Source organism: Trachypithecus francoisi, unplaced genomic scaffold (genome assembly GCF_009764315.1).
Source record: "Trachypithecus francoisi isolate TF-2019V2 unplaced genomic scaffold, Tfra_2.0 Lachesis_group4, whole genome shotgun sequence".
NCBI classification, from domain to species: domain Eukaryota; kingdom Metazoa; phylum Chordata; class Mammalia; order Primates; family Cercopithecidae; genus Trachypithecus; species Trachypithecus francoisi.
The window spans coordinates 111987171-112002858 of NW_022681469.1; the positions used below are offsets into that span (position 1 = coordinate 111987171).

Sequence of the window (15688 nt, forward strand, 5' to 3'; positions counted from 1 at the left end):
CACATGGGGCTCAGCAGAGGAGACAGACAGAAGGAAAGATGGCTTGGAGAAGTCAGCAGTCTGCGAGGCTGGGGAGGATGGAGAGTGCTTTGGGGTTTGGGGTCGGGGTCTAAGGTGATCAATTGCAGAAGCATTACACGGTGGTCTGGTTTCTTTACTCAGCCCTTGGGGTAGATCTCAGCCCCTCATGTAGGTCCCTTTGCTGGAAAAGGAAGAGGGAGTGGTTGGACCAATCTGAGGAGGAGCCAGAGAAGGAGCTCGCCCCTGAGCCTGAGGAGACCTGGGTGGCGGAGACGCTGTGTGGCCTCAAGATGAAGCTGAAGCGACGGCGAGTGTCGCCCGTACTCCCCGAACACCACGAGGCCTTCAACAGGCTGCTTGGTAGGAGGACACCCCAGAGAGCACCTCCAATCCTGTTCTTTCTAAAAAGAGGAAACTTCCAATAACCACACTTTTCCAATGGAAACAATATGCCCCTACTGGGTGAGCTCTCCATGTGGGAGGACTCTGAAGTGATCACTAATGAGGGACACCTAGGAGACGATAGAGGATTAGGCTAGACTTGATAAAGGTCAGTGCTTGGGATAAGAAAGTTTGGTTTCGGGCCAGGCGTGGTGGCTCATGCTTGAGATCCCAGCACGTTGGGAGGCTGAGGCAAGAGGATTGCTTGAACTCAGGACTTTGAGGATGTAATGAGCTATGACTGCACCACTGCGCTCCAGCCTGGGTGACAGAGCAAAACACTGTCTCAAAAGAAAAACCAAGGTTGGGCATGGTAGCTCATGCCTGTAATCCCAGCTACCAGGGAGGCTGAGACAGGAGAATCGCTTAAACCTGGGAGGCAGAGGTTGCAGTGACCCGAGATCGCACCACTGCATTCCAGCCTGGCCCACAGAGCAAGACTCTGTCTCAAAATAAATTAATAAATAAATAAAAATCAAATAAAGAAAAACAAAATCAGTAAACAAAGACAGCCGTTTCAGCTCTGCCCTCTGAAACTTAATGTCTCTTACTAACTTTTCTAAACCTAAGTGTCTCCATCCATAGTGGGCATACCAAGGCCATGGTCACACCCTGATGTGACTGTCTCATGAGGAAATGATGGGAATTCCTTTATGACTCTGCAGCGGTCCCTCCGGGTCTGCTGGGAGGACGTCCTGGCTCATTCCCAGCCCCACATCCTGTAGATTCTCACACCCAGGGCCTCCTTCAGCCTCTTCCCAGGGGAGTCTCAGAGCAGGAGCCTCTCTCCCTTGCCCAGTGAAACTCATTCTCCCCTCTCACATCCCCCTCACCCGTGGCCAAATCCTGAGACTTCCCCCCAGGAGGCACACTTCTCCTCGCTGCCCTGCTGCTCCCACGGAAACCCTGTCCTGCTTCTCATGCTGACATCTGCTCTCTAATCACAGAGGATCCTGTCATTAAAAGATTCCTGGCCTGGGACAAATATCTGAGGGTGTCGGACAAGGTAAGGTTGTTCTCCATGTAACTGTGCTCCTGTTCTAATGCACGGCCCGGGGGAGGGCACCGCTTCCAAACCCACAGTTCTCCCTCCACCACCTCCCACCAGATACTCCTACAGTCTTTTGTGTGTGTGTGTGTGTTTGTGTGTGTGTGTGAGATAGAGTCTTGCCCAGCTTGAAGGGCAGTGTCTTGATCTTGACTCACTGCAGCCGACGCCTCCCGGGTTCAAGTGATTCTCCTGCCTCAGCCTCCAAACAGCTGGGATTACAGACGTGAACCACCACGCCTGGCTGATTTTTGTGTTTTTAGTAGAGACGGGGTTTTGCCATGTTGGCCGGGTTGGTCCTGAACACGTGACCTCAGGTGATCCACCCACCTTGGCCTCCCAAAGTGCTGAAATTACAGACATCAGCCACTGTGCCAGATCAGCTCCCACAGTCTTGAGTCTTGGCACCCACACATTTTTTTTTTTTTTTAATACGGATTCTCGCTCTGTCGCCCAGGCTGGAGTGCAGTGGCTGGATCTCAGCTCACTGCAAGCTTGGCCTCCCGGGTTCACGCCATTCTCCTGCCTAAGCCTCCCAAGCATCTGGGACTACAGGTGCCCGCCACCTCGCCTGGCTAGTTTTTTGTATTTTTTAGTAGAGACGGGGAGCCAGGATGGTCTCAATCTCCTTACCTCGTGATCCGCCCGTCTCGGCCTTCCAAAGTGCTGGGATTATAGGCTTGACCTACCGCACCCGGCCACCCCACACATTTTTTTTTTTTTTTTTTCTGAGACAGAGTCTAGCTCTGCTCCCCAGGATGGAGTGCAGTGGCATGATCACAGCTCACTGAAGCCTCTAATTCCTGGGCTCAAGCAATCCTCTTGCCTCAGTCTCCTGAGGAGCTGGGACTAGCACATGCTACCATGCCCAACTAATTTTTGAAATCTTTGTAGAAACAGGGTCTATGTTGCCCAGGTTGTTCTCGAAACACTGGGCTCACATGATCCTCCTGGCTCCACCTCTCAAAGTACTGGCATCACAGGCTCGAGCCACCACTCCCGGCTATTCTTGGTCTTTTTATGATGTCAGCATCTCCCTCAGGACTCTCCTGGTCTCTTGCCAAGTGAATGAATAGTCCCTGCCTCTCCTAGGGGTCCTCTGGGATCTGAGCCCTAGGCCACAGTCTGGCCGCAGCCCTGAAGCTCCTGGCCCCTCTACTCTCTGCTCTTTGGGACAGTTCTCTGCCTGGCACAAAAAAGACCCTCCTGACACCAGCCCACCTAGACACACCCCCTGCAAAGATCCCATCAGAACCCACCATCCTGGGAGCATCACCAAAAACCCTTCCTCCGACTTCTCGGATTTGCATCCGATCTTCGAATATCCCTCCACCCCGCCATTTCCAAATGAGTACAGCTACCCCAACACTGAGGTCCCTTCTTTGAGGTGCAGCCTTTCCCCAGACCCTCATTCCCCCTCTCCACAATCTTCCTCTTCCAAGATGTGACCTCTCCCTTTTTGTGTTCCTTTCTCTCCATCAGTACCTCCTGGCTATGGTCATAGCATATTTTAGCCGGGCCGGCCTCTTCTCCTGGCAATACCAACGCATTCATTTCTTCCTGGCTCTGTGAGTGGTTTGCTTCCTCCTATCCGTCAATATCCAATGCCCTGGGACAGCGGGGGAAGTGGGATTCCAGCCTTTCATATCCTTTCACCTACTTGTCCTCTTTACTCTGTGTACAAAAAAGACAGGATTATACTATCTTGTTCTTAGACTGTTGTTTCTAAAAAGAAACTCAGGCTGGGTGCAGTGGCTCATGCCTATATTACCAGCATTTTGGGAGGCCGAGGCAGGTGGATCACCTGAGGTCAGGAGTTTGAGACCAGCCTGGCCAACATGGCCAAACCCCATCTCTACTAAAAGTAGAAAAATTAGCTGGGCATGGTGGTGTGCACCTGTAATCCCAGCTACTCAGGAGGCTGAGGCAAGAGAACCCTTTGAACCCAGGAGGTGGAGGTTGCAGTAAGTTAAGGTTGAGCTACTGCACAACCACCTGGGTGACAGAGCAAGACTTTCCCCCCCCCCCCCACAAAAAAAAAGCCAAAAAAAAACCCTCCAACCCCGCTGTACAAATAAAAGAAAAAAACAAAAGGAACCATAAACCACTCCTAAGGGGAGAAGAAAAGGGAAAAGGAGCGGAGGAGCGGACACGACAGTTCCTCCAGCAAGCAGCCTTTCTGGTTCTTCTCTCTCCCTCCCACATCAACCGCAAATGCCATCGACCTCCTCCGGGTTCCCATGACGGAGATCACAGTTCAAGTCCCCCCTGCGTGACTCGAATCCACTGTCAAATGCTCCCTGACGGGGTCTCCTGGAGTCTCTCCCCAAGCCAGGGGGCTTCCTAGTGCAGCCGGAGCATCTTTCCAAAGCACAATGCCCTCACTGCCCACCTGAACAACTTCCTTAGCAGATGTCTTTCTAAATCGGGGCCAAGGTCCACAGTGCCAATTCCACCCTCTCTACAATCTCTACAACCACACTGGCTCGCCATCTGGGTGTTTCCTGGCTTGGCTTCACTGCTCCTTCCAAATGCCCTCCACTGACTTTGCGTTTGTGTTTTCTGTCTGGGTGTCCCGCACACATGTCGTTCTGAAGGGAAGGACACATTCCTTGAAGTCAGTTGACCCCACAGCCTCTGTCGTGCCTTCCCTCATCTTCCAACTTCGGCATATCGTAGCTCTCCAGTTACATCCTATGATAATGTGACATTGGGATTAGGTCATCTGCCCTGATTACTCCCAGTCCCATTAGACTAGATGCCTGTAGAAGGCAGGGTCCTGGCAAAATATCAATGTATCCAATTTCTTTTATTTTTTTGAGACAGACTTGCCCTGTCCCCCAAGCTGGAGTGCAGTGTTGAGATCATAGTTCAGTGCAGCCTCCATATCCTGGACTCAAGCGATCCTCCCACCTCAGCCTCTTGATTAACTCCGACTACAGGGCTGTACCACCACACCTGGACAGTTATTTATTTATTGAGACAGAGTGTTGCTGTGCCCCTCAGGCTGGAATGGAGTGGCCCAATCTCGGCTCACTGCAACCTCTGCCTCCTAGGTTCACACAATTCTTATGCTTCAGCCTCTTGAGTAGCTAGAACTAATGGCTGTGCCACCACACCAAGCTGATTTTTACATTTTTAGGAGAGATGGGGTTTCTCCATGTTGACCAGGCTGGTCTCAAACTCCTGGTCTCAAGCAATCCACCTGCTTCAGCCTTCCAAAGTGCTAGGATTACAGGCATGAGCCGCCACGTCCGGCATATATTTTATATTTTTAATAGAGACGAGGGTCTTGCAATGTTGCCCAGGCCCATCTCAAACTCCTGGCCTCAAGTGATCCTCCTGCTTCAGCCTCCCAATGTGCTGGGGTTCCACGCGTAAGCCACCACTCTCAGTCACCAGTTGGGTTTTTGTCTCTATCCTGAAGGAGTGGGAGACGCCCTTCAGCAGGTCTCTGTCCAGCAGAGCCCTCTGAGGAAGGCGTGACTCTCTGCAGGGTGGGTGCCAGTCCTGAGCTGAGGACAGTCCCCTGCCCTCCTCTGGGAAGCTGACGTCAGCCAGAGGTCTCTCCTGGTGGTGCCCCTAAGCAGTAACCTGATTTCTGTCCCCAGCTACCTGGCCAATGACATGGAGGAGGACAGCGAGACCCCCAAACAAAACATCATCTACTTCCTGTACAGGAAGTACCGCTCTCAGATACCCTGGTTCCGTAAGCATCGGATCCAGTTTTTCCCTACCATTCGCTGGAGGGCCAGGAAGAATCGCGCTCAGAAAGCCTTGTTCCATAAGCTTCGGTTCCAGTTCTTCCGTTCCATGGGCTTCAGGGCCTGGGTTTCCCTGGAGGAGTTGGAGGAGGTGGGTGGGGCGTGGGGAGGTGGATATGGGGAGGAATCGGGTGGGCTGGAGGCTGGACGAGGGGAGAGAGGGGTATCCTGGCGAGTCCCCATCTTGTCAAAGGGTGTTTGTTTTTCCAGATCCAGGCTTATGACCCAGAGCACTGGGTGTGGGCGCGAGATCGCGCCACCTTTCCTAGAGGTCCAGGGACCATGGAGGCCTGAGGTCATCGGCCTGAGAGAAGGTACATCTGCATCCTCCGGAGTAAAGAAAGAATATTGGGGTATATTTCTGAAATCCGAGGAACCAATTGCTTGATCCAGCTTCAAGCCTGGGCAACGGGGCAAGATTCCCTCTCACCAAAAATACAAAAATTAGCTAGGCGATGTGGGAGGCATCTCTACTCCCAACTACTCAGGAGGCTGAGGCGGGAGGATCGCTGGAGCCTGGGAGGTCAGGGCTGCAGGGAGCCCCGATCCTGCCACAGCACTCCACCCCGGGCGACAGAGTGAGACCCTGACTCAAAAATAATCACAAATACTGAGTTCCGGGAGGTTCACTATGATTGACGCACTTGAGTTACCCATTTGGTTTGAGGGTTCAGTGGAGCTTTGGTTTACATCTTGTGCAGCTGACCACGTTGAGCAGAGCATGAGACTTCATCATGAGGAGGTAGGATTATGGATTAGGCTTCTGGACTCGTGGTTCGTGATGTTGTCACATTAGAAACAGATCTAGCATGGTTACAAGTTTAGCTCTGAAGTGACCCAAAAGGTCCCAGCTGTGATGAGGTCCAAAGCCACATTCTCTGAGGGTGCCCTACTGCCTGGGCAGACCCACCCAAAGTCCTTGCTATGAAGATCACTGGGGCTGACTTTGGGTGTACTGAGTGAGTTTTGGAGTCAGGGTCCCAAGTGTAAGTATCACAGTTGAACACAATGGTTCAGAAGCAGGGTATAGAAAGAAAGTCAGGAGATAAAATTGCATTTCCCAATTGCTCTGAACTCTAGTTAGACTTGACGTGGGATGTGAATAACCTTCCTGTCTAGAGAGCTGCCTCCCTGAAGTGTGACATCCTCTCTCACTTCCAGAACACCGGGCCCGGGGAGATGCGGATTTTCAGCAAAACTCTATTCCAACGCTAATGGGAGACACTAGGAAGGAGGAGAGGAGCCATTTGTGCAGATCATCTAGAAGAACCTGGACTGTTCTAAAAGGAGCTGAATACAGTGATCACGTTGTCCTCTTAGGACCGGGGGGCTACTTCTAGGAATCCATAGAGAACAGTGAGAAACCAGGGGTGTTTCTGGCTCCACCCCTTCCTGCGGCACCACCTCCCTTTTGATATTGCTGAATTCCAACCTCCCTGGGGTGGGACCTGGAGGTCCTGTTTCCTATGGACTTGGTTGCCACAGTCCTGGAGCATTTGAAGGCACAGGGCAGACACTCAGATTGGCACGGAATTCTGTGTGAAATATGAGTGCCATAGACCGTATCAGATAGCTTCATGCACACTACGCATTTTATTGGTTTGTTTGGAAAATGTGGGCCATTGCATTATTAATAGGTTTGTTTTAAATAGTTTGGAAATTGTTGTACTTTTGAAAACATGCTGTTCCTGTCGAGTTTTTTGATGAGTTATAGCTGTTACATATACATAAAGATAATTTTCTTTTCATTTTTAAGACAGAATTCTTTTTATCCTAAATCTTTTATCTTTAAATTGTTTTCTGTAGTATTATATGTACCTCTGAAGCGAGGACACTTTTTATCTAGGATACTTACATAATAATCTCTTCTATTTATAGCTATTGGTAGTTCCCCTAAGTTTTCATCTTAGACATTTTTATTTGTTGTTTAGGTTTGTGACTGAATTGTGAGAATTCAGTTGTGATTTTTAACATGTCTTAGATATATATACTAACATGTCTAATATATACTATATATTTTATTGGTTTATTTTGAAAAAGATGGGCATAGAATTATTACTACATTTATTTTAAATATTTTGGAAATACTGGTATTTTCTAATAGAAGCTGTTTCTATAAAGTTGTGTGACGGGTGTTATAACTGTTATACACACATAAATATAATTTTGTTTTCCTTTTTAAGAGAGGATTCTTTTTATCCTAAATCGTTTACCTTTCAATCTTTTTATCTATTATTACATGTGCTGCTGAAGGGAGCACACTTTTTATCTGTGATACTTGGTTAATGTATATATTACATTTATAGCTCTGCGGTAGTTCCCCTAAATTCTTGTAAAAATAAATTTTTATTTGATATTTAGTGTATGTTTGAAATGTGAGAATTCAAATATAATTTTTTACCTTGTATTGGCATGTTTGTATGTTACTTTAAAGAGGATGTGTGTTCTAAAGGAGGACATGAGCTATGTTTTTCAAGAGAACAGTGCAGTGTATCTCTTGGGAAAACGTAATAAAGATGAACTTTTCTCACCTTCACAGCAAGTGTGATCATATTGGTCTGGATTGATTATTTGCTGTCGAGTGACATTTTTCCTTAATGGGGTTGGTGGTTATTTGAACATATTAATTAGCTCTGGAAGATAATCCTGTACTGTTTTTTACATAGAATAAAACACAAGGCTGGGTGCAGTGCTCACACCTTCAATTCCAGCAGTTTTGGAGGTCATGGCGGGAGGATCACTTGAGGCCAGGAGTTTGAGGACAGCCTCAGCAACATAGCATTTACATCTATTTTTAATGTTTAGTTTTTAAAGACAAACAATAGAAGAGAAGGCTGATCCCAAGCTACAGGGTTTGTCTGTTTTGGATACAGAGTCTCGCTCTGTCTCCCAGGTTGGAGTGCAGTGGCACAACCTTGGCTCCCTGCGACTTTCACCTCCAGGTTCAAGCCAATTCTCCTGCCTCAGCCTCCCAAGTAGCTGGGACTATATGCACCCGCCTGTACATCTGACTAACTTTTGTAAAAATGGTAAAGACAAGGTTTCAGCATGTTGGCCAGGCTGGTCTCCAACTCCTGACCTTAAGTGATCCGCCCACCTCGGCCTCCCAAAGTGCTGGGATTACAGGCATGAGCTACTGCGCCTAGACTCCAAGCTAGAGTTTTAAAGCAGGAAATGAGAGAATATATTGAGAGGGAAACCAGGTGGTAAGAAAACTCTAAAGGTGGCCAGCCATGGTGGCTCACGCCTGTGATCCCAGCAAGAGTTCAAGACCAGCCTGGCCAACATGGTGAAACCCTGTCTCCACTAAAAATACAAAAATTAGGCAGGCGTGGTGGTGCATTCCTGTAATCTGAGCTATTTGGGAGGCTGAGGCAGGAGAATCACCAGCAAAGATTGTGTCTCCTCACCCCCTCTCAAAAAAAAAAAAAAAAGTTCCTGCAACAGTTAAACCTGTTAAAGACAGGCAGTCTGCCATGCAATTCTTTGTGATTTTTCTTTTTTCTTTTTGGAGTTGGGGTCTTGTCCTGTCACCTAGACTGGGGTGCAGTGCTGCGGTCATGGCTCACTGTGGCCTCAGAATCAAGCTCAAGCCATCCTCTTACCTTGCCTCCCAAAGTGCTGGGAGTATAAGCATGAGCTACTGCACCTGGCCTGTGTGATGCAATTCTGATGTCAACTCCCTGATGTTACGTCAAATGCCACAGGTTAAGGCCACAAGCCCCCACTAGACTGCCCTCGCCTTAGATGCAAGCCGCAAGCTTGGGTGTCCTCAGACCACATGTACTTCTCACCAACTGCCTGCAAATTTGGAGGTTCCCACGGTGCCCTCAGGTTTGATAATTCACTATAACAACTCACAGAACTCAGAAAAGCATAGTTTCTTTCTTTCTTTTTTTTTTTTTTGAGATGGAGTCTTGCTCCGTCGCTGGGGTGCAGTGGCCACCACGCTTGGCTAATTTTTGTATTTGTATCAGAGACGGGGTTTTGCCATGTTGGCCAGGCTGGTCTTGAACTCCTGACCTCAGGTGATCTGCCCACCTTGGCCTCTCAAGGTGCTGGGATTACAGGCATAGCCACCACACCCAGCTGACTTCTAGAGTTTCAATAACAGAGATGTGGTTCAAGAAGACAAGGCCTTGACTGTTTCTACAGACTGACAAGACACAATCTCTGTGGTCCATGCCCATGGTGCGATCTGGAAAAAGGGGCCTCCTAAATGCCAACAACAAGGAAATCAAATGTGCAACAAACAGAAATACTGATATTGATGTGGGCCATGGAGAGGCCTAAACAGATGACTGCAGTCAGTCCATTTCCAAGGTCAGCAAAGGGGTGACTCTGAAATAACAAATTTCAGACGCCATGCCCCAAATAGGTGCACGGGGTGGGAAAGTCCTCCAAATGTCTCTGCTTCCTTCAGTACCTCTTTATGAAATAAGCCAAGGTACTTCCCTGGGAAACTTCCTCTTCTCTTTCCTTCACTTTTTTTGAGGCGGAGTCTTGCTCTGTCGCCCAGGCTAGAGTGCAGTGCTGCAATCTCAGCTCACTGCGACCTCTCCCTCCCGGTATTAGCAGTTCTCCCGCATCAGACTTCTAAGTAGCTGAGATTACAGGGGCGTGCCACCATGCCCAGTTAATATTTGTATTTTTAGTAGAGACAGGGTTTCACCATCTAGGCCAGGCTGGTCTTGAATTCCTGACCTCGTGATCCACCCACCTTGGCCTCCCAAAGCGCTGGGATTACAAGCGTGAGCCACCGCACCCAGACTTCTTTTTTTATTTTGTTGAGATGAAGTTTCTGTCTTGTTGCCCAGGCTGGAGTGCAATCACGCAATCTCGGCTCACTGCCACCTCCTCCTCCCAGGTTCAAGTGATTATCCTGCCTCAGCCTCCTGAGTAGCTGGGATTACAGGCACCCACCACCAAACCCAGCTAACTTTTTGTATTTTTAGTAGAGATGGGATGTGGCCAGGATGGTCTGGAACCCCTGACCTCTCATGAGCCACCCGAATTGGTCTCCCAAAATACTGGGATTACAGGTGTGAGTCACTGCGCCCAGCCCCTCCCATACCTCTTTTGGCCAAGGCAGTACAATTCAGAAGAATCTTGCCAGGGAAGACTGGTAAATGGACGTCAATGTGATGCCTATGGCTCCTGGTGGATTTAGATACCTCCTGGTGCTCACTGATACCTTTACCAGTTACACGGGGGCTTTTCCATGCCAGACTGAAAATGCAGGAGAGATCACTGATCAACCTTCAACTATTCACTAGCAGAACACTGAGGGGACTGTGCGGTCACCAATACCTCCTATTGCACTTGGATAAACACCTCCTGGGAAATAGAGATGAACAGGAAGGAAATAGTCAAACAAGTAGAGATGGCTGTATTCCCTCAACCAGAAGGGTCCATTAGTCTGTTTTCATACTGTTATAAAGAACTACCAGAAACTGGGTAATCTATCAAGAAAAGAGGTTTAATCGACTCACGGTTCTGCAGGCTGTACAGGAAGGGTGGCTGGGGAGGCCTCAGGAAACTGACAATCATGGCAGGAGGCGAAGGAGAAGCAGGCACGTCTGGCCATGGTGGAGCAGGAGAGACAGAGAGAGTGAAGAGCGAGGTACTGCATGCTTTTAAACAACCAAATCCCATGAGCCCTCACTCACTATCATGAGAACAGCAAGCGGGGAGGTCGGCCCCTATAAGGCAATCACCTTCCATCAGGTTTCTCCCTCAACACTGGCAATTACAATTTGACATGATTTGGTGGGGATACATAGCTGAACCATATCAACGGTAGTTCAACTACTGAGATTGATTGACTGAGATGGAGTCCCACTCTGTTACCTAGGCTGGAGTGCAGTGGCACAATCTCGGCTCACTGCAACCTCTGCCTCCCAGGTTCAAGTGATTCTCCTGCCTCAGCCTCCCGAGTAGCTGGGACTACAGCACACGCACACGCTACCATGTCTGGCTAATTTTGTATTTTTAGTAGACGGGGCTTCCCCAAGTTTGCCAGGCTGGTCTTGAACTCCTGACCTCATGATCACCCTGTCTCGGCTTTTCCTTTGCTGGAATTACAGGCATGAGCCACCGCACCTGGCCAACCACTGAGATTCAGAAGGCAGTTGAGTCCACTATACCACACCTCACCTGGTTTCTTCCTCTGATGGGGCCCCTCGTGGCCACTGTTCTGTTACTTTTCGGTCCTATTTATTTAAATGGATAGTGAGCTATCTGCCCTTCAGGCTCCAACACTTCCATCTTCAGCTTGTATTACAATACCAGCCCTTCAAGCTACTCCAGGTGACCCCAGAACTCATATGAACTCAGAAGCTCAAGAGTTTCAGTCCTCTCACTTTCCTCTCACTTTAGGGGACTCAGTGCTCCTGGTCAGCATGAAGTCAGTACAGACACATGACCTCCATCCCTAATCCCTCAACAATGAAGAGTGGAAGGTGTAGGCAAGAGGGTGGGGGCGCGGTTTGTAAATCTGCAACTGCATCAGACCAAATCTAGTTCAACTGTTTTTTTTTTTTTTGACGCGTTGACTGCTCTTGTCACTCAGGCTGGAGTGCAATGGCACAATCTCAGCTCACTGCAACCTCCACCTCCTAGGTTCAAGCGATTCTGCTGCCTCAGCCTCCGGAATAGCTGGGATTAGAAGGGTAATCACCATTCTGACCAGGCTGGTCTTGAACTCCTGACCTCAGGTGATCCACCTGCTTAGGCATCCCAGAGTGTTGGGATTACAGGCATGAGTCACTGCACCTGGCTCAGTTCAACTTTTATGTAATGAAGTTGTCAGTTGCTTTTCAATTGCCATGGACCTGCAGGTTAAAGGTCATGTACCCTGTGCATTCTCAGGTTAACCAAGCATGCCACCACGGAGTGGAAACTAAGAGCTCGGCCTGAAGAGCTGGAACTGATTTAAGAACCGGACACCCCATGGCAGGAGCCAGGATCCAATCAGATGGAGTTCTGGTGCCCCCCATGGCAGGATCCAATCAGATCACACAGCCCAGCATGACTTTATTGCAAGATCCAATCAAATCACACCTCATTACCGCATGCTTATAAAACCTGACACAGCCCCCAGTTGTGTAAGGGAGATCTATTTCCATGTGTGGCGTGTGTGCATGCGATGTGTGTGCATGTGTGCTACGAGCGCATGTGTGGTGTGAGCACAGGTGTGTGTGAGTGCATGTATGGTGTGTGTGCATTTGGTGTGAGTGCAGGTGTGTGTGTGCATGTGTGGTGTGTGCATGTGTGTGTGTGCGCATGTGTGGTATGTGCACGTGTGTGTGAGTGCATTGGTGTGAGTGCACTGGTGTGAGCGCATGTGTGGTGTGTGTGCATGTGTGGTGTGGTGCATGTGTGGTGTGAGTGCATGGTGGTGTGTGTGCATGTGTGGTGTGTATGTGTGGTGTGAGTGCATGGGTGGTGTGTTGTGTGTTCATGTGTGGTGTGTGTGCACGTGACAGGGAGATGAAGGGGACTGGGTGGGTGAGTGGGAACGAGCTTTAAGGTTTAAATTCAGGCAGTCAGTAGTGTGAAAGAACATGTAATTCCTCCCACTTCTAATAGGTACATATACTCTGAGTTTCCTCTCAGGAGTTGCTAGCTATGTGTATTCAGATGGAATTACGAACACAAAATCTATTCAATCTTAAATATAATTGAGACTGCAATTCTCACATGAACTTTAGAGTCTTGCTTAAAACGTCCTAACAGAAAACATGCTTGGCATTGGACAGTTCACAGCAATGATACTGATACAACTCTGCCACAGACACAATAAAGGTCACTGCCCTTGAGTGCAGTGACCTGTTCCCACCTGATACAGTCAGTTCTTATGAGGAGAAACAGTTAAATAAATAACCTACTAGATGTGATGGAGCCACTATGACGCCAGTTCTTTATCAAAGACGTCGTCGAACTTTGAAAATGGCAAAAGTGCCGTGGAGTGTAATCCCAGCATTTGAGCAACGGGCGGATCACGAGTCAGGAGATCGAGACTCCTGAATACGGTGAATGTGACAAAATACAAAAAAAAAACTGGCGAAGGCGGGCGTGTCCAGCTATGGGAGGCTGAGGAGTAATGGCTTAAACAGGAGGAGTGCAGGGAGTAGATCGGCCACTGCACTAGTTGTAGAAAACTGTCTCAAAAAAAAAGAAATGGCGTTTTTGGGAAGGGGTAACGGGGGTATTTGAGCACAGGTGGTGAAAAAGCAAGCAAGAAAAATTGACACAGTGGAAGAGAAACTGAACACTTCCCACTTTACATTATAGTATCTGTCCTAAGAAGATGATATAAACAGGAATCCAGAGCTTTGTACCTGGAGTGGCATGAGCGGCTGCCGTCTCAGTAACCATGTCAACCGTTACTCACAAAGTACTCATCCTCATTTGCTTATGAAAAGGAAAGCACTCAAATCCTCCTTATACATCAGCGGTCAGGTAAACAGCAGATATCTGGGCCATGAGGGCAGCCTATAATACCATAGTATATATCTAGAAAAAATTTGCGTCCCTACCTTTTGCAGCGAGGATTAGGACAGCTGAACCTCTTCACATCACTGTCCAACAGAGCAGGAAAGCTACAGGAGGGGCACCTACAGTCAGAACAGCAGAAGTGACATTCCTTCAAACATTAAAGACTGACTTGGTTCCAGCTCCATGTGGCTGTTCATATGAAGATGGAGTTTTGAGCTGGAAATGCACATCCCCTTTATACTCCTTAGATTTCCTCAAAACACAGATTGAGCCTCTTCTTTGTGCTGGCTCTTATCAGGAAACATAAGCACCACCTGCGGTCCTGACTCAATATAAACCACTCAATAACACACCCAATCTCAATGAGAACTCCTTGCATATACCGATTTCCCTGCAGCCCAGGGCACCATGATTGTATCTACGGGCCAGAAGATCAGGGGGTGCCAAGATATGTAGACAGAAGTTTGAGCTGCAGGCCGGAGCGGTGGCTCACACCTGTAGTCCCTGCACTTTGGGAGGCCATGGTGGGGATCACTTGAGGTCAGGAGTTTGAGACCAGCCTGGTCAACATGGCAAAACCCTGTCTCTATCAAAATACAAAAAAAAAAAAAAAAGTTAGACGTGGTGGTGCACACCTGTAATCCACGCTACTCGGGAGACTGAGGCATGAGAAATGCTTGAACTTGGGAGGCGGAGGTGGTAGTGAGCCGAGACTGCACCACTGCACTCCAGCCTGGGAGTGAAAAAAAAGAAGAAAGAAAGAAATTTGAGCTGCAGTTTTCCATTAACAAAATTACTGGTTACTCAATGGTTTCAAGGTGTTAAAAAGTAAAATAAATAAATAAATATTATTGATAATCTTATTCTCAGCAAGAAATGCCAAAAACCTGGAAGATACACTCAATTTCATCATCTGATGCAAGTGCCCAGGTAGTTTTCACAATGGGGAAAGGTTGGCAGATGGCATGCTCTGCCTGAGAACGAACCCGACAAGCTCATTGGCGTAGGCTGCTGCAACCTCCTCCTCGGCTTTTCGTTCATAGTACTTATATAGGATGGTCTGGGGAGCACCTTCTCCAGCTCACTGGTTGGGAACGAACACGTGCAGCTGCCTTCCACGCAGCTGAGCTCCGACTAGAAAAAGGTGAACAGGCAAAGAAGAAAAAAATCAATACCATTTATAGAAAAATAAAAAGCGTCAGTGGTTAAAAACATAGATCCTGAGACAGTAGAGCAAAGATCTCTCTGCCTGTTCGTCTCTAAGAAATCACAATTAAATCATGGAAACCATGAAACAAAAATCCAGTACATTTTTGGTATCACTAGAGGATCTCTATCAGCCCAAATCACAATCCACAGAGGTTGAAAGTGGAGGAAGGGTAAATGGCTTAGCAGACCAGAGAAGCCCATAGCTTAGGGTCTGAAAAGGAGATGCTGGGGAGAAGTTGGCCCCTCTACAGATACTAGAAAGCTGGAGACCTTCTGGAAAGCAGAGCTGAGTGGTGGGGAGAGGGGGAGGACTCAAAGTAATGAACTGAAAACAGGGAGATGGGTGGAGCCTCTAGTTCCTACCCCCTTCAGAAAGAACTGGCTGACTCTGAGAGAAATGAGGAAGATCTGAACAGCTGGACCACAAGGCTCTGGCCTGGGAACCAGTCAAAGGAGAGCAGCTGAGGGGGCCTGAAGTCAGAGTCTGAAATGAAGTCTGCATAATGAACAGAGAATTCTCCAGCCCCTTCCTCCCACTCAGTTTCAGAATGTTGGAAAATGGGCTCACACCCACTAGGCAGCAGGCAGACTGAATCACCCCAGGGAAGAGACTTAAGGGCCATTCAGGTTTATAATAGAAAAGCTAACTGGCTCCCAGGCACCTAGAGTCAAACCCACTGCTCTATAAGCCCCACTACTCACACAG

General features: G+C 48.4%; 1 protein-coding gene and 1 long non-coding RNA gene across 3 annotated transcripts; one reads left to right on the forward strand and one right to left on the reverse strand.

The window, feature by feature from the left end:
- Positions 1 to 213: 213 nt before the first annotated feature.
- On the forward strand, positions 214 to 6470 carry LOC117072724 (putative speedy protein E7). The gene is made up of 6 exons (XM_033193123.1): positions 214 to 381; positions 1410 to 1468; positions 2993 to 3078; positions 5122 to 5365; positions 5485 to 5588; positions 6436 to 6470. The coding sequence occupies exons 1-5, from the start codon at positions 312 to 314 to the stop codon at positions 5566 to 5568; spliced, it is 543 nt and encodes a 180-aa protein (XP_033049014.1). The 5' UTR covers positions 214 to 311; the 3' UTR covers positions 5569 to 5588; positions 6436 to 6470.
- LOC117072739 lies at positions 347 to 15235 on the reverse strand. Of its 2 annotated transcripts, none has more exons than XR_004432925.1 (3): positions 14760 to 15235; positions 13815 to 13892; positions 347 to 422 (listed from the first exon to the last, which is right to left on the reverse strand). It is a non-coding gene; the product is annotated as an uncharacterized LOC117072739 (long non-coding RNA). The 2 variants fall into 2 exon arrangements; XR_004432926.1 differs by lacking the exon at positions 347 to 422 and adding an exon at positions 9767 to 10853.
- Between the last annotated feature and the right edge of the window lie 453 nt (positions 15236 to 15688).

Coding starts and splice junctions, on each gene's coding strand:
- LOC117072724 (XM_033193123.1), top strand. CDS start 312: ATGAAGCTGAAGCGACGGCGAGTGTCGCCCGTACTCCCCGAACACCAC. Junction 382..1,409: donor GGCCTTCAACAGGCTGCTTG/GTAGGAGGACAC, acceptor CTCTAATCACAG/AGGATCCTGTCATTAAAAGA. Junction 5,366..5,484: donor CCCTGGAGGAGTTGGAGGAG/GTGGGTGGGGCG, acceptor TTGTTTTTCCAG/ATCCAGGCTTATGACCCAGA.